The sequence below is a fragment of the Ochotona princeps genome, chromosome 2, assembly GCF_030435755.1.
Source record: "Ochotona princeps isolate mOchPri1 chromosome 2, mOchPri1.hap1, whole genome shotgun sequence".
NCBI classification, from domain to species: Eukaryota; Metazoa; Chordata; class Mammalia; order Lagomorpha; family Ochotonidae; genus Ochotona; species Ochotona princeps.
This window is the reverse complement of record NC_080833.1, coordinates 29835101-29853233: the sequence shown is the minus strand read 5'-3', so window position 1 is coordinate 29853233 and position 18133 is coordinate 29835101. Positions and strand designations below refer to the sequence as shown.

The 18133-nt window shown below is 42.8% G+C and overlaps 1 protein-coding gene across 9 annotated transcripts in view; it reads right to left on the bottom strand.

Moving 5' to 3' along the window:
* The window catches only part of MACF1 (microtubule actin crosslinking factor 1), a 388597-nt gene that overhangs the window by 131006 nt on the left and 239458 nt on the right, over positions 1 to 18133 (bottom strand). For 6 of the 9 annotated variants that reach the window (XM_058679238.1, XM_058679268.1, XM_058679263.1 and 3 more), the window contains 7 exons: positions 17485 to 17637; positions 16910 to 16998; positions 13901 to 14036; positions 4544 to 9940; positions 3255 to 3404; positions 496 to 711; positions 258 to 407 (listed from right to left, as the gene is read on the bottom strand). In XM_058679238.1, the coding sequence (XP_058535221.1) occupies positions 258 to 407; positions 496 to 711; positions 3255 to 3404; positions 4544 to 9940; positions 13901 to 14036; positions 16910 to 16998; positions 17485 to 17637 (6291 nt within the window). The remainder of the gene's footprint in view (positions 1 to 257; positions 408 to 495; positions 712 to 3254; positions 3405 to 4543; positions 9941 to 13900; positions 14037 to 16909; positions 16999 to 17484; positions 17638 to 18133) is intronic. The other 3 variants (XM_058679296.1, XM_058679275.1, XM_058679284.1) reach the window with 1 other exon arrangement.

The following is an 18133-nucleotide window of genomic DNA, read 5'->3' as shown; positions in this document are numbered from 1 at the left end:
CAGATCTGGGGCAAAAGAAAAACTATGGATGTTTAGATTCCGTCCATACTAGAATGTTAGAAACGAAAAATGGTAACAGCCATGGTCACGCCAAGAGTTTGATAACTCAAGAAACTAAACATAACTGACTTTATTTCTGTAGTGGAAAGTCATGCAGTCCAAGATTAGTTAAGTACAAATACTGGCCTGCTGGGAGGAAAATAAAACAAGCGCAAATCAAAAAACAAAGCACACTCAAGAATGGATGAAGAACTTGCCTCCCACTGTTGGAGAGAGTGCTTCAGGCTATTGACATCTGTCTTACTGCTGCAGCTCTTGCTGCTCAGAGTTGCACTAGTGTCGCCAACCCAGGCTCTCAGGTCCTTAAGCTTGTCTTCCAACTCCATGTGCTGATTTAACACTATAGTCTAAGAAAAACACAGCAAGTCAGATTATGAAAATCTGCTAACCAGTCAGGACTTTTGTGAACCTTTAGTAATAAAAATCACATAGAACCTGCTTGGCTTCCACGGCACTTTGGAGGTGGAGTAGTCTGGAACTCCAGGTGTCAGTCACAGAGCTGAAAGACTTTTGAAGATTCTTGGCATCTTTCTCTAGAGCCTTCAAGAGCTGAGCAGGGACTTCCTGAGGCTGACTGGTGATGATCTGATTCACACATTCCAATTCCTGATTCACAAGGGTGGACAGATCCTTCAGCTCCGTGTCTAGTACCTGAGGGGACACAGTGGAGTTACCTCCAGAAGGAAGACTAGAAATCGTGCTGTCTGGGTATCAGCTGTAAAGACATGTTTTCTCACTTGATGCGTACATGGGCATATACATTCATTATTTACTTGGTTCTTACAATCAATATCTCATAAATTGGCAGGGTATCCATTACTACTTTGGATTTAAAGAAGAGGTGTAGCAGTACTTAAAAATTAGAGGTCACCTAGCTGGTAAGCAGAGTTGGGACAAGGATTCAGGTTTGCTGACCCAGTGCAGTGCTCCCTCCACTACCACCTGCTACCTCTCCGAGAGGGTCTTTATGCCTTTCCCCAGGGAGCTATTCTGAATTAATGCGCTGCAAGATAAGTCAATGAAAAGAATAGTTTTTCCACTCAAAATCCCAAGGGGACAGGAATAAACACCCTAAAAATATTCCAAACGAGTCTTGTGTATAATACTCTGATTCTCAACACAGAAACCAGAACTGAACTGTGGAATACTTCCCATTTAGCCAGTTCCCCGCCCCCCACATGTGCTGGTTGCTGAGAGAACTGGCAAATCTCTTATAGTCTGTCCTCATTGGATTCCAGTGCTGTCAACATTTTTTTTTAATGAGAAAAATTCATTTATTTGAGAAGCAAAGAGATGGAAAAAGAGAGACAGAAACATCCTCCCAAATGCCTCAATGACTGAGGTAGGGCTGGGCTGAAGCAGAAAACTGGTAATACAAAGTTGTGTGAGACACAGGGCCCCAACCACCTGAGGCACACTACTGCTCCCCAGGTACTGCATCAGTAGGAAGCTGGACTCAGAAGCCACAGCTGGTCACCAAAGCCAGGCATTCTGTTGTAGGACCAAGGTGTCTTAACCAGTGTCTCAACCTCTAATCTAAACAACAGCGTCCCACTCTATTTGTCTGACAATTTTTTTTTTAAGATTTATCTATTTCCTTATTCGAAACGTAGAGTGACAGAAGGGTAGACATATCTGTCATTTGTTGGTTCATCCTCCAACTGGCCACAATAGTCAGGGCAAGGCCAGATCGAAGCCAAGAGTCTGGAACCATATTCAATCCCTTACATGGGTGACAGAAGTCTAAGCACTTAAGCCATTATTTACTGCCTCCCAGGTGCATTAGCAGGAAATTAGTTTGGAAACGGAGGAGCCGGGAATTGAACCTGGGCTCCAATATGGGATGCAGGCTTCCCAAGCAGTAGCTTAACCTGCTATGTTTAAATTCCTTCCTGCATTCTTTTTTTTTTTTTTTGAAGTATTGCCTTTTTACTTTATTGACAGAGAAAGGAAGAGATAGAGATCTTCATCTATTGACTCATTCCCCAAATGGCCATGAAACGTCAAGATGGGGCAAAGACAAAGCCAGAAACCAGGAACGTCATTCACACAGGCAGAAGGGACCCAAATACTCGGGCCATCACTCGCTGTCTCCACCTATTAGTTCACTTCCCAAGGGGCCACACATCAGCCAAGGTTTGGGCCACGGCAAAGCTGGGAGCCTAGAACTCTAACCAGCTCTCCCATGAGTAGCAGGGACCTGCTTTCTTAGGTACATTAGTAGGGAGCTGGATCAGAAGTGGATCAAACAAATGTTTTCCGCCCTTAGCATTTCTTGTTTGAATTAACTGTTAACAGTTTCCTAACTAATCACTGTCTTTGAGCAATGATCAAATATCATCAATCCAAGATCACATGGAGGACAAATGATGGTAATTAGATTCACAGTCAAATCTGTCCACAGTCTGTTCAAGTCTATCCCTTACAAATCTCGTCCAGTGTAGGGTGTGGGGTGCTGAAGCCGCTCCGGGATTGATAGGGGCCATGGCAAGATGGTGGCTGGCCCAGGGCCAGGAGGCGGAGTCGGTCTCGCCAGCAGGTAAATAGGAAGTCACAGGGATAGGCTAATGCTCTCGCTGTGATTACTGGCCTATCATATAGTGCCAAGTGGACCCACGGGGAGAAGTGATTGGTGGAGAACTATATGAAAGTAGCCGGTAAAAGTATGACGAAGGATGGCAGGGGAGGCTGAACAGAGTGGCGGACCAATGGGGAGGACAACGGACAGCGGGACAGAAGATGGGACGAAGGAGAAGGAAAACGGGCGGGAGGAAGGGTGCCGGAGAGAAAGTAGAAAGGAGGGATACAGACAGAAGCAGTAAACAAGAACGGAGAAATGGAGCAGAAAGTACGGGAAGAAATATGGGAGGAAGGGTGCCGGAGAGAAGCGGGGAGGAAAGCTTAGACCAATGGGGACAGAAGCAACGGAGAGAAAGTTTTAAACACAGCCGCTTTTGGCAGTGAAGGGTCCAGTTGCCAGCTTTTCCCGGACCCTCAAGAGTATGACTCAGCATTTTAGTGTCGCCGCTGCTGGGCGGCAGCGTCCAGTCCTTCCAATCCTAGCCCATGTTACAATCTGACAAGGAGTTGAGACTGTTTACCCCAATGTATAACTGAGTGCCAAGTAGGTCCTTTTACAATGGAGGCGATGATCCTAAAATGAAAGGATCTGCTCAAAGTTTCTGGGAACCTACCTTGGCTTGACATAGCAGATCCTGCAGTTCTGCCAGGCCTAGCTCCAAAGGCTGAATCTGTCTGGTCCTCATCTCAATGTCCCGCAGCAGAGAGAGATAGGATACCAGCTTCTCATCATACTCTAAACAGAGTCTCCGGTTAAATACATTCTGCGGAGCCAAAAAGGAAACTCACTCAGTTTTGATATTTTCCTTTAAAACCAGCTTTTAAAAGTATGTAGGGTTTCTAGATAGAGACATGAGAAATAAAGCCAGTTTCACTAAATTCAGGATAAAATAAGAACAGGTTATTTGTCCTTTTTCAAATCTTTAGGCAAAGTGATTTTCTTCCTTTTCCCACAGCAGGAGCCCATAATTATCAACATATAAGTATCATTTTAAGCAAATGATAAAAGGCTATTAGAATTTCAGTAGTATCATGCCAGTATTTCAAACCAGTTCGAACATTAGTTTTTTACTCCCCAAATGGTCACACTGGCTGGGGCTGAGCCAGGCGAGACCCAGGCCAGAGCCCGGGTCCAGAGCTTCTTCTTGGTCTCCCATGTTGGGTGCAGGGGTCTGAGGATTTGGGCCTTTTCCCCCTGCTTTCCCAGGTACATTAGCAAGGAGCTGGATTTGAACTGAAGTAACTAGGTCTTGAACTGGCATTCACAGGGTTGCCAGCATTGCAGGCAATGGCTTAACCTGCCAAGCAACAATGCTGGCCCCAGTGTTAGTTTCTAATTTAAAACTTTTGCACATTTCAGAAAGATATTGAGAGGCAATGGTTAATTTTCTGACAATAGTATTACAATGGTAAATCTTAGAGAAGTGTCTAGTGCCCTAAAATGTAGATATACAGATTGTTATATGTGTATAGACCCGAGAATTACAGCATTAACCTAGCTATATCTAAAAAAGAAAACAGGGCCCCGCACAGTGGCCTAGCGGCTAAAGTCTCGCCTTGAACACCCCAGGATCCCATATGGGCGCCGGTTCTAATCCTGGCAGCTCCACTTCCCATCCAGCTCCCTGCTTGTGGCCTGGCAAAGCAGTCAAGGACGGCCCAAATTCTTTGGGACCCTGCACCCGCGTGGGAGACCTGGAAGAGGTTCCAGGTTCCCGGCTTCAGATTAGCGCAGCACCGGCCGTTGCGGCTCACTTGGGGAGTGAATCATCAGACGGAGGATCTTCCTCTCTGTCTCTCCTCCTCTCTGTATGTTTGACTTTGTAATAAAAATAAATAAATCTTTAAAAAGAATAAAATAAAAAAGAAAACAAGAGTGCAAACATGCCACTGGAATACTTACTTGGGCTGCACGGAAGGGTTCAAGGTTTGCACCGTCATTTCCTTTCCCCTCAGGTGCTGCCATGAAGGGAGTCTGGCCACTCACAGGGCTCTGCCTGGGCTCTTCCTGTGAGAGCTGCTCATCCACCCTCTTCACAGAGCATGATGTTAAGGTTACTGGTTCCTCTTCACTGGTCTCTGGAGAGGTGGGACTGGAAAAGGTATCCTGCTGTTTTGTGCTCTCTTTTTCAGACACATCTTTGAGTAGTTTTTCTGGAGGAATGGATCCCAAGACAGTGGGACCTCTCTGAGTCACTACATCATCGGGACACCCTGCTGTTGAACCTGTGACTAGAGGATCTGCCGCTTCTGGAACTTTCTCTCCAGTTATGTCCTGGGTTGCTGCAAGTTCACAATTATCTTTGTAACCCTGATGACAAAGGCCTTCTCTGTCACCGAAGGCTAAATAATCACCTTCTTTTGGATCTACTTTGTAAATTGCAAGTTCATCGGAAGTTCTTGTTGAATTGAAAGGAACTTCTTGGAAGGTCTTTTTATATTCAGGAGATGAGAACATCAGATCTTCGGTTTCCTTAGCCTTAGAAGTAACACAGGGATCTTGAGAATTGTTGGGCTCCAGCCTAGTTGTTCCTTGGAAAGACTTATCTGCTTTGGAAATTTGGGATGTGTCTGTAAATTGGGCTTTTCCAACTAAGTCCTGGTAGTGTAATCCTTCAGGCCTTGGAATCATAGGAGAGAATTGTTCACTACTGGCCCTGCTAGTAATTTCTTGAAGTAAATTTTCTTCTGGTTTTGAAGTGAAATAGGGGTTTACATTTTTTGCTTCCCTTTCACTGACCTGTTCAGAGCTGAAGAATGTTAACACATCTTGATCCTGTACAGAAATGTCTGTGAGGATCAGTTGGGAAGAAGAGTCTTTAATTTTGCAAATAAGAGAACATTCCTCCTCTATACTGAGCTCTTTCCCCTTTTCACTTACAGTCATTTCCACAGGTGGACTCTTTAGAGGAGAAGTAGGCTTACTGCCACTGGTAATTTCCCGATTCAACCTTTCTTCTGAAAAAACTGATAGCTTGCATGTTTTAACACCTTTTTCTGCAATCATCTCTTTCTTTTCTATCTTACTTTTCAACCTGGTATTCACTGGTTGCTCACGCAGAAATTTATCTGATCTTTCAGAATTAGATTCTTGTACATCTGAAATTATGTCCCTTCCTTCATCAGAATCAATATGTGGAGCGGATTGTTCTATATGAGTGATAATTTCTGCTTCTGTCACTACTTTTTCCTGTTCTTCAGTCCCACTTTTTTCCAGGTCATGTTCAGCCATCTCCTTGGGTTTAAAATCACAAACTTCTGAAACTTGACCCAAAGGTTCATCTTTAAGATTCCTAGGGATTGTGATGTTGACGGATTCTTTAGCTTCTGGAGTGGGTCTGTGCTGATCTTGATCCTTGTGCTCCAATTCCTTTAATGCAATCTCCCTACTCTTTTTAACCTGCTTCCCATGAGATACTTTCACTGTGAACTTTTCTGGGGCAGACTCACTTTTGACTTGAAATGATGTCTCGCGCTCTCCTTGACCACAACTTACTTCAGAATTTTTACTACAAGCGACCATTGTCTCCTTTCTTGAAAATTCATTCTTTAATTCACATACGTCAGTTCCATTTTGCTTTTCAAACTGAGATCTGTGATCATTGAACTCTAAAGTATCTGTTTGGATCACAGCTGCCAGTTCAGGGCTTATAAATCTTTTCTCAACAGCTTCTTCTACAGTCACTCTCTGATTATTAAATATATCAACAATCCCTCCACTTAACACCTGATGAGATGCAATCATTTTAGCCATATTTTCATCCACCAATTTCTGTTCCAAAGCTGATGCCAAAGTCAGTCTTTCTCCTGTAGCAATATCTATTATTCCTCCAGTACTTGCCTGGGCTTCCAGAACCTTCAGTGCAGACACAAAATCTACCCTTCCAAGCTGAATTGCTTCAGACAAAGTAAGCACTTTATCACTCACTTTATCTTTGATGTCTGAGAAGGGAATTGCCTCCAGATATCTCTGCCCAGATTCAATATCAATCTTGCATTTCTTCACTAGTTCTGAATAGGGAACAATTTTGTAATTCTCAGGATCTACAATCCCATGGATCATTCCTGAAGCTACTACTGCTTTCTCAGTCAGCAGTCCTTCTTTTTTAGCTTCTGCCAAGGTCAATCCTCGACTAGAAACGAGATCTATAAAGTTTCCAGTAAAGGCCTGGACTTCTTGAATTTCTCTTTTCAAATCTGGAGAAACAAGATCTAATTCTACAGCTTCAGCTAAAGAAATAGTCTCCTTTGTCTCAGGATGGGAAAACTGATGAGCATTTAAGTTCTCAACTTTTTTGAGTTGCTTGGCTAAGTCTTCATTGATCAAGCCACGCTGAAAGGCATTATCAACAGAAAGTCTCATTCCAGAGGTATGGTGAATGATACCTCCATCTACCACCTGCCTGGTCAACAAATGAAGGGCTTCCTCATTCTCCAAGAGACCTCTGTCAATGGACTCTACAACTGTCAACGGGGCTTTCCTTGCAGGGTCCACAAGTCCTGTTGTTTCCATTTGGAGACTAATCAATCTCTCTCTAACCTCTTTTCCAGCATCTCTGCCTTTGACAGCTTTCTCTAGCTTTGTAAGCTCTGTTTGGTCAGCACTGTCCACCAAGCCAAGATTTGAGGCCAAAGTTACTGAAACTTTTTTGCCTCGCTTCAGGTCAACAATCCCACCAGTCACCACCTGGCCCTCTAAAATTCTGGTGGCTGTTTCCTTATCAAGAAGTCCAACGGCAACTGCATCCTTCACGGAGTACAGCGTGTGGGTACTGGGGTCTAAAATGCCGCTGACACTTTTGTCTGCCAGGAGGACATGATGCAGTAATTTCTCATCCATCAGCCCTTCATCAATGACTTCTTCAGTTGTTAAAGACTCACAGGTCTGAGAGTCAAAGAAACCTCGGAACATGTTCAGCTTTCTCATCAGTTTCACTGCAGTGTGGCTGGGCATGATGCCTTGGGCTACTGCTTCATTTAATAAGAGTTTTTCCCCAGTTTGTTCTTGCGATATACCACCTCTTAGGAGCTGCGCAGACAATACATTTAAGGTATCTTCTTCAAGCAATTCTGCAGGACGATGGCACGACAGGGAAGTGTCGACCCCATCACCTTCCTCGGCAGTCTTTTCTAACACCTTATTGTTAGTGTCTGAAATGTGTGCTACTTCTTCTTCAGTGTGTTTATAGTCATCCCCAGACAAAGATATCTTATTCAACACTTCCTTTTTGTCCTGAAAATGAATATTCTTATCTTTTTCAGATTTGGGTTCTGATTTTAAACCTATAGTTTTCTCTAGCTGAAATTGTGACTTCTTGCTTTGGGGTTTCACGAGTGGTCCTCCAGCTTCACCTGGAATATATTCAATCTCAAAAGGGTTTGCTAGTTCTTTCTGACAAGTAAATGAAGTCTTTCTGAGCACCTGCATTTCTTTCTTTGGTGTTCCAATAGCTAAAAGGTCTTTGCCTGGCACCGAGGGTACACTTTCTGTTTGCTCGGGAGGTACTGCCAGGGGGAAGGCTTTGCTGCCATCACCTCTGGCAGACATTTCTGACTGGCCTTGTTTTTTTGTACCTACCAACTCTTTCTGTAACTCTGATTTGACTTTACTCATGACCTTCACTGTGCTGATAACTGGATTTTTTATTCTTTCTTCTACAAATTCATTCCTGCCAGGGCTCTCTACAGAAGAACATTCTGTTTTTACAGCAGTCTTTTTGCCTCTTGCTTCAGTGCTATCTTTGTGATCAGCGTACTCCTCATTCTGAGATGCAAACTCGAGTTCAGCAGGTCTTACAGTGGACTTATCACTGGAAGTTTCTGTGGTTTTCACATTAGCTGATTCTTGATGCTCCTCAGGAGCTCCTAGTCCTTGAACCCCCATCCCAAACACTTCTGGAGGACTTGTTTGAGCTTCATTTCTGGATGTTAGTATCTTTATCAACTCTTTATCTAACAGCAGCAGTCGCTGTCCATTTTGCACATTAATATAGCTGTGAGTCATCAGTTGAAACAACAGCTTCTCTCTCTGGCTTGCTACACCCTCAGTTGGGCCCTTGCTGCATGGCAGAGCTTCTGCTCTAGGATTAATGCTCAGTTTGCATTGTTCTGAAGACACTGCTAATTGCATGTGCGGCATCACATCTGGTATACAAACCGATTTTAGGTTATTGGCAAGATCTTTGTCCAAGATACCATTTTCTATTGCTTTTTCCCAGGACGAAATCTCTGTGGTGTCTGGTAAAAATAGAGCCTTAATATACTGTCGATTGCTGAGGATTTTATGTGCCAATTCAGTAGACACGATACCTTGTTCTAGAGCATCTGTAACTGGAAGGATCTCTCCAGATTCGGGCCACAGGAATCCCATGAGTGACCAGAGGGACTCCAGAATCACAAGTGCAGTCTTGGCAGCTACCAGATCATTGCTCACGGCTTCGTCTACTGTCAACCTCTGTCCAGTGGCAGTGTCGATGATGCCTCCTGTCTGCAGCTGCCTTATGAGAATAGCACAGGCCATATCTTGGTCAATCAAACTATGTCTTACAGCCTCGTGTACTGTAAGTCTGTGACCTGTTCTTGGATCTACAATGCCACCAGCAAAAAGCTGAGCTTCCAGCAGCCGGACAGTGACCTGCCTATCTATTAGCCCTTCCTGAACTGCTCGGAAAATGCTCACCTTCCGACCTGACTTCAAGCTCACCATTCCACCTGCCAATTGCTTGACAGGTAGCAATTTCAATCCTGATTCCTGGTGGATGATACATCTCTGCATCAGCTCCAGCAAACCGATTTTCTCAGCTGTGTTGGGGTCTATCAAATTCTTGGATGATCTCAGGTGAGATTCTAATGCTGAATGTAGCGAGGCAGAAATGAGGCCTTGATGGAAAGCCTCTTCCAGGTTAATACAGTTCTCACTGAGGGACAGACAGAAACCTCCGGTTGCCAGGTGAGCCTCTAAGATTTTCAGTCCAAGTTTCTCACTTATTATCCTCTTTTCAATTGCTTCTACCACAGAAAGAGGGCCTTGGCTCTCAGTAAGCTTGGCTATTAAGAACAGGGCATCCTGTAGCTCTTGGAGCTGCTGGTACATTTGTGGATTAATGAGATTTCTGGCTAGGCCCTCCTGCAGAGAGAGCTTTTCATTGGTCTCAGGGGCAATGAGGCCAGACAGGATAATTTGGGATTCAAGGAGAACAAGGCCTGTATCTTGGTCAATGAGGCCCTTTTGCATAGCTCTGAAGATGGGAAATATCTCCACTGTGCCTAGGTCAATCACCCCAGCAACTGCTCTGCAACCCTAAAAGAAAAAAATGAAGAAAACCAAATCAGAGCCAATGACAGACCCCAACTGCTCAAAGCACAAATTCAAATATTAGATAAACTCTGACAGCAAGAAAAGTCTAGCCTGAGTAAGCCTGAACATATAGAAGGCATTCTGAAGCAAGCCTGGCAGTACTAATGTGAAAAAAGAATTTTTCTAAACTGCAGAATGTTTAACAGGGCTAGAAGTTCACAGGTTACCTGAGGAATGGTAGCATTAAGCATATCTAAATGATAAGCTCTACAAAGTTGCAAGCGGTGAAATAGAACAGATTCTATTTTTATGGCTAAACCATATCAAATGTTCTTAAAAGACACATACCAGCTCCCAAAAAGTGAGAATCCAACCCCACATGACAGCTTCTTGGTGTTACAATTCATGCAGAGGACTGTGAAAATAGCACTTTTCTGTTGACGCACAGCAGGACTGGTTCATAGAATGAGAGGAGATTTAAGCAGACCAACACTCACAGAGCAGCTCTGCATCCCGTATGTGGGTCTGCACACACTACTCAAAGTAACTGCCCAGCACTTGGAGCTGTCACAGACTTGGCAGCCAGTGTTAGCTTCTTCAAAGGCAACAGCCCCAAATAAATTTGTTTTAGGACTAGAGCAAATCAAGGAAAGTCAGGGAAAGCACAGAGTGGGGAACTTTGCCTATGGAACCACCAGTAACTTTCCTTCTGGTTCAGGCTGTCACAGGCAGTATAACATAATGACAGCTACCACTCACTATGAAATTTTTTGAGCAATGATACTTAAGCTTAATAACAATCCTAAGAAAAGAAGTATTTTAATCTTCAATTTTGCTGGTAAGGAAATGAGGCATGGAGTGGTTAGGAACTTGTCCCAGATCACAAAACTATTGAGTTCAAAAACAACTCAAGGTCTGCCTCAAAATTTTGTGCTATATATTGCCTGCCCAGTGGTGTCTGGAAAGGCCTAAAGAATAGGCAGAGGGATCACATCTGACGTAGGAGTTAGGTCCTACTGTCAGTAAGTAAAGCAAACTGTATACCCTGTCAAAGTCACTCCTCTTTTTCCAGCATTACTTTCTGGTCCTTCTGCAGCTCTAACTTATCCATCAAGAATCTGGTTGCCAGTGCCACTCACTTTCTGTCTCTTAAATGCATTCCATTTCTATCTCAGTGAGGAAAGAAGAAAGCTCCCTACACACAGAGAACACCTGCAGCTCAACAGATTCGATGAACAAAAAAATAAATGAGTATGTAGTAAAGAAACAGTCTTTAAAGTCATTAAGCCATTTCCTCTGCATTTTAAAAACATCCAATGAGGATTCCGTGTTTGACTGCTGTGGAAGAATGTGGAATAGACAGCAAACGAAGAAGAGCAGATTTGGTTCTGACCTCCACTCCAGTGTACAAGGGTACTTCAAAAAGTTCATGGAACAAGACCTTCATTTTGTTGCAAGGGATTGTGCAATTCCTGCATACATGGAGTCATCAAATGGTTGTAAGAGTCAGAGTCAGGCTAGGCTGAAGCTAGGAACTGTGTCCTGGTCGCCCAGGTAGGTGGCAGAGGCCCCCCAACACAGGCCTTTCTCCATCCTGCATCTTCCAATGTCTTCCCAGGTGCATTAGCAAGAGGCCAACTGGGAAGCAGAGCAGCCAGGACTCAAAATGGGCACTCTTGATGTGGGGTGCTGATGTCACAAACAGTGGGTTAACATAGTATACCACAATTCTGGGTCATCTACAAACTTTTTGTTGTACTCTCATATAATGTTCAATTAATAATCAACTGACTCCTGCCCACTATTTACAATGTCATATGCTATTGTGCTTCCCTCGTTTCCGACACAGAATGTAGAGTTCGATTTCTACGAGTTAATTTATGTAATGTAAATTTATTGTGTCTATTTTACCAAGAGTGAAGGGAAAAGTTCATTGGCATCAGGCTCTTTGAGAAACCCAAAAAGTTTCTTTTAGAAAACCTATGGCAGAGCTTGATGCTATGCTATAGTATACTAAACTTCTGCCTGAAGTGCTGACATCCTACACAAGTGCTGGTTCAAACCCCAGTTGTTCCCTTTGTGATCCAGTTCTCTGTTAACATTCCTGGGGAAACAGCAAAGGACACTCCAAGTGGTTGGGCACCACAATCAGGAAGACGCTACTGGCTACTGGCTTTGGCCTGACCCAGTCTCAGCCATTAGGACCCTTTGTGGAGTAAACCAGTAGATGAAGATCTTTCTGTGTCTCTCTCGCTCTATCCTTGTATGAATGTGTGTCTCCTTTCCAACTTTCAGTAACTCTGCCTTTTGAATAAATAAAATAAATCTTAAAAAAAGGGGGGGGGGCAAGAATATCAGAAGCAGGCAATAGAACAAAGGAAAAGATTCTTGTAGGAGATTCGTGAGTCTCCCAAATGCTGACACTGAAGAAAGGCCTGGAATTCAGCCGAGAAACAAAGACTACATTGTTGCTTCCACAACTTGAGGATAGACAGGAAGCACTGAGCTGGGAAAGAATCCAGAAAAATCCATTTCAGTCCTACCAAACATGGACATTCTGACCTAACCACGCATTAAAAGACAGAGGGAGTCAAGGAAAGAGAACACAAAAGACTTCTACTTACCAGAGTTGCAGGGCACGCCTTGGGCAGATAAGAGAGAGAGCCTTATGGAGCAGCTCAGCCGTATCACACATACAGTGTAAGCTTGGTGTTAGCGTCCAGCATGCGACTGTTTTTTGCTTTTTTGTATTGTTTTGTTTTGCAAAAAAGAACCCCAGACAGGTCGTCCTCTTTTCCCTTTGTGCATTTGTGCTTAAACTCCAAAGGGTTAGTGAAACTTGTAAGCAAGGATGTCAGTTAATCGGAACACTACTTCACATGAAACACACAAACAGTACAGGGACACATCATGCTCAATGTAGTGGTGCTCAGCAGCTTTTCTTTCTTTCCTTTTTCTTTCCCTATTCCGCCTCCCCCTTTTCAACTCTCCAAAAATGAGAACCGGTTGTTCTCAGCAAGCAGTTGTTAACACTTTTCACGTACTCCCTTATATGGTGAAGCAACAAGCCTTTAGGCATGGGCTACCTTACCCACACATTTGTTTTGGAAGTATACCATCAAATTGCAGCTGGTCCTACCTTGTGCTCTTTGCAACCTCAGCACAGACTTAATATGCAAGGACCAGGATTAAGGCATATCGCATCTTATTTTAAGCATTATCTGGACCAAATCTGATGACCAAATAAAGAGAAGTTTTGACCCGCCCCACATAAGTTGGCCATTGCTTCACAACATAGGAAATAAGCAGGCAAACACATATACACCCAGAGACACAGGTATATAATACGGTGAGTGTACACATACACATAGAGATCCAGAAAGGACTTAGGACAACCAGCAGGAGCTACACCGACGTCCACATGGTCTGGGAAATGAACATGGAGCATGAACTGGTAAAGATGTCACATGATGGGATGACGATGGGTGGGGGGAACCAGTGTCTCAGTCAGCGAAGCTAATCCAACAGTTTGCCTCGAAAGCAAACATTTCCCATTATTGTTGTATGGAGGGAAAAAGTTCATAGCTTTTTGTTCCCAGTACCCTGATCTCTTGTGTACAAGAGTTTGGGGGCAAGGCCACAAAGAAACAATCTTTTTCCAATGTGATCATTTCTGATACAGAATTTATGTGTTCCCTGATTTGCCTGCCACAAAATGGCAGACAATAAGAAAGTGAAATGGTCCTAAAAAGCAAACCAGGAGTACCTTCTAGTGTTTTTGACTGACCAACACATCATGGAACCCCAGTAAAGAAACACAAGACAAATGGCTGCTAATGTGAGGTTAAGAATTAAACACATTGGTCATGGGTAGCTAGTGATCATGACTCTCAATCAGCAAAGCTGCTTTCATACCATTTCAAAGATCCTCTCACAGCATTTGGAGATTAAAACTGAAAGTACCTTTTGTTCAGTCTGTTGAGCCAACTGGCTCTGAAGTTGCTGAAGCTGGTTTGCAGAACCATCACAAAGGTCATGGTAAGTCTTATTCAGGTCGCTCAGTTGCTCAGATATCTGTTCCTTCTCTTTTTCTGAGAGCCTGAAAATGAAATATCATGGTTCTTTCAGTGGAAAAAAAATACTCAAAATTTTCCTCAAATGCTTTACAATTGTCACTTCTCTGCCTTGGATGGACTATGCAGTCAGGCTTCCACACCCACTGACAACTTTGGCATCTCGGTCACTGTATTCCATCTATTGCACATAGAATCATTGTTCTTCATCATGTCACTTGCTCTGGCAACTTTCTTAATCCAAACGACCTCCTCTCCATTTGAACCTCGCCCTTTCATGCCAAACTTAGGCCTGACCACCATCTGGAATAACTATACTTCTGAAACATTAGACTTAAGAATCCACCACATGATTACAACCCTATCTTGCAGTTTTATATTTCTTTACCTTTTTAAACTTATTTCTAATATAGAAATAGGTTAAATAGCATAACACAACTCTCATTTTCCCATTCATTAGCCACCTAAGCAACTTTACAATTTTTGACTATTTTAGCACATTCGCTTTAGATTTTTTTTTTCTAAGAAGGAAGACATTATAGAAATACTTCAACCCTCACTGTCCTGGTTACCGAGTCCATTCCTTTTCCTTTCTCCCCAGAGGAAATTACCTCTTGAATATGGTGAATCTTATAACTTACTTTTATCATTCTATGTTACTTTAAAAAAAAATTATTTTATCTGAAAGGCATAATTATGGGGAGAGGAAGAAAAAGGGAGAGGGGAAAAAGGAGAGAGAAGTCTCGAGAGAGAGAGAGAGAAGTATCTTCCACTTGCTGGTTCATTCCCCAGATAGCTGCAAAGGCTGGGCCTGGTTTCCAACCTCAACTTTGCTACTTCCTGACAGTACTCTTGCAAGTTTCCATTCAAATTCAAGCCCCCTGCCTTTCCCCTTAGCCTCCCTGTTATTTTCTGGAAACCTCTCTGCTTATTTCTAAGAGAAAAGGTAGACCACTAGATATAAATTCTTTCATCTTCTGGCTTCATTCCTGAAAAATTTGTCTCTTTCCACAGTTTTATTAATTTCCTATCCCTCATACACCAGAGAAAAGGTGTCCCAACTCCTACTTAAGGTGTGTTTTGGGGCCAGCACTGTAGCATGCCAGTTAAGCCCCCCACCTGCAGCCTAAGCATCCCTTTTGGGCACTGGTTCAAGTCCCATTGCTGAACTTCCAATCCAGCTCCCTACTAGTGTGCCTAAAAGGCAGTGTGGGAAGATGGTCCATGTGCCTGTGTCCCAGCACCCACGTGGGAGACTCTGATCTGATGAAGCTTCTGGCCCTGGCTTTAGCCTGGCATAGTCTCATTTTTTGTGGCCATTTAGGGAGAGGGCCAGCGGATAAAAGACTTCTTTCTTTCTCTCTGTTTCTACCTTTCTCTACGTTAACTTTCCGTTAACTCCACCTTAAAAAAATTTTTTTAAAGAAGGTCATGCTTTATTTCCATAGGTACATTTTTTAAAAAGATCTATTTATTTTTACTGGAAAATCCAATTTACAAAGAAAGATAGGAAGATCTCCCATCCACTGAATTATTCCCCAGACAGTTATAATGGCCAGAGCTGAGCCAATCCAAAGCCAGAAGCCAGGAGCTTCTTCTGGGTCTCCCACGCGGGTACAGGGTCCCAATGACTTGGACCATCTTCTGCTGCTTTCCCTGGTCATAAACAGGGAACCGGATGGGAAGTGGAGTAGCTGGCACATGAACCAGTACTCATATGGGATCCTGGAGCTTACAAGGGGAGGATCAGCCAGTTGAGTCATCACGTTGGGCCCTCCATTGGTGAATTTCATCTTTACATCCTCTGAGAGCTGCATTATCTCTTCCCTTTTGTCCTTGAGACTAAGTCTATAAACACAAATCCCTCCTTCCCAACTTTTGAGAAAACAAAACTTTTTGGCTGTATATTCAACTCCACTTATTCAACTGTATTATTTCTTTCCTATGATCAAGCTTCTTGATCTGCAGTCAAATGCTGTACCCCTGAGCTCTATCCCCATGTGAGCGATCATGAGCTACATCCGTGTATATGATCAAGCTTCTTAAAAGAATAATTTTATAACCATAAGCTTCCTCACCCTATTCATCTTACTAAATCTGACATTATTTCCCAATTTCATCATCAGAGTCACCAGAAACTTCCAACTTGCCAAGTATAAGACACTTCAATTTTTCTTAACTTCAGAGTATTCCCTTCTTTCTGAAGCTTTGTTCTTCTGGATTCAGAGTTACCATTCAGTTTTCCTTCTCCTGAGATTTTTCTGTACAGCAGGCAGAGAAATTCTGATGACTTAAATTTTGTCATTTCAGAGTTCCATCATTAATTCTAAACTTACACCTTCCCATTGGATATCTTCCGTGGAATTATGAAAGGCAAAAATTAATGTAGTAGATACTTTCTGATATGTTTCTGCTCTGATGTCCTACACGTTTTTCATACTCAAGATAACCAGCAACCACCTTGTCTCCCTTCAACCTACTGTGTTTGTTGTTGTTTTAGTTGGTTATTACCACACAAACAGTGGTTTTAGCAAGAGGCTTAGAGTTAATATCTGTTGATTTTCATTTGTTACTTTAACTCAACATTTACCATGATTAATAGCCCTCAAATCTGTTGTCTTCTCTTCTCCAACCTGCCTCATTTTCTTGACCCTCTCAGCCTCTAATCTTGGCCCCTTATGAATCCATTGCTAAGTAAATACTGTAGCATCCCTAAACAAAATTTAATCATGTTTAAAATCCCTTTTCATGGCAAATAAGGCAAAATACAAACTCCAAAATAGAGTGTAAAGTTCGTTATAATCTGGCTCTTGCTATCTTAAAATCTCATCATGACTATAAGATTTAGCCAGGTAGAATGGTTCCCCAGTTAAGCCATAATTTTTCATTTAATACTCACTTATGACCATGTTTGGCCAAGAAGATCTGTGACGTTTTAATGGCCTCTGAGACTTGTTCTCTCTTGGTAGTTAATTCTTCTGCCAAAACCTATATAGTGCGGATAAACAGAAAAGGTTCAAAACTCAAGAATTGCAGGGTCAAAACTTATTTGAAATAACAAATCCTGAAGCATAGGCCAGACTATTAATACCAATGAGCTTCAGCTGGCCAAAAAGTTAGATGTACAAACAAGATGATTTCTTTTTTAAAAATTGCTATTCTTATTTTGGACGATTTTTACATAGATGTTTAGGGTGATTAGGGTCAACAGCTACAGGCAGATGGGTGAGATCACCATTTCCACATTCTCTTTTTTTCCTTCTTGTATCTGGGAGAAGAAGGGAGACAAGGAGAGAAGCCAATCTAGTCTCCCAAATGCCTCTGCACCCTGGAATGCAGGACAGTCACAGACACCATCACAAGATGGTTTATTAAACCATCAGGTAAGAGGCGGTTTTGAAAAGGTCCATATTTGACTTTGTTATCCCACATATTCGTTCCACTAGAGACAGATGTGGACCACCTTCTACTTACTTGCTGTTCCAAAATAGCTTTTTCAATGTCTGTGGATTCTTTGGTCTGGGATGAGGTAGCTTTGTCTTGTGTGTTCTTCACCAGGGTAGACACCCAGCCCAAAAGTTCTTTAACTTTCTCCACATGTTCCTGTTTCTCCTCTTCTACCACTTTCTACAACAGGAAATTTATTATCAGTAACCTGATTAATTTGTTAGGAGACTTGCGTAACTTCAGATTTCTTCTTTTTCAAAGATTTGTTTATTTATTTGAAAAGCAGATTTAGAGAAGGAAGAGAGAGACAGAGAGGGGGGAAAAAATACAGAAACAGAGAGAATCTTCTATCTTCTGGTTCATTCTCCAGCTCTCTAGAAGGCTACATACCAGGGGTTGGGCCAGGCTGAAGCCAGGGGATTTTTTGGGATTTCCTATACAGGTGGCAGGGGCACAAGTACCTGGAATACCTTCCTCTGCTTTCCTAAGCATATTAACAGGGAGCTGGATTGGAAGTGGAGCAGTTGGGACTTGAACTAATGCCCATTTGGAATGTCAGGATTAGAGGCGGTGGCTTAACCTGAGGAGTGGCAGCACCTACTTCAACTTCAGATTTATTAAAGCATAGAAATGAGTTACCTGAAGTACCCTATAGTGAAAGTAACCTTGTTACATA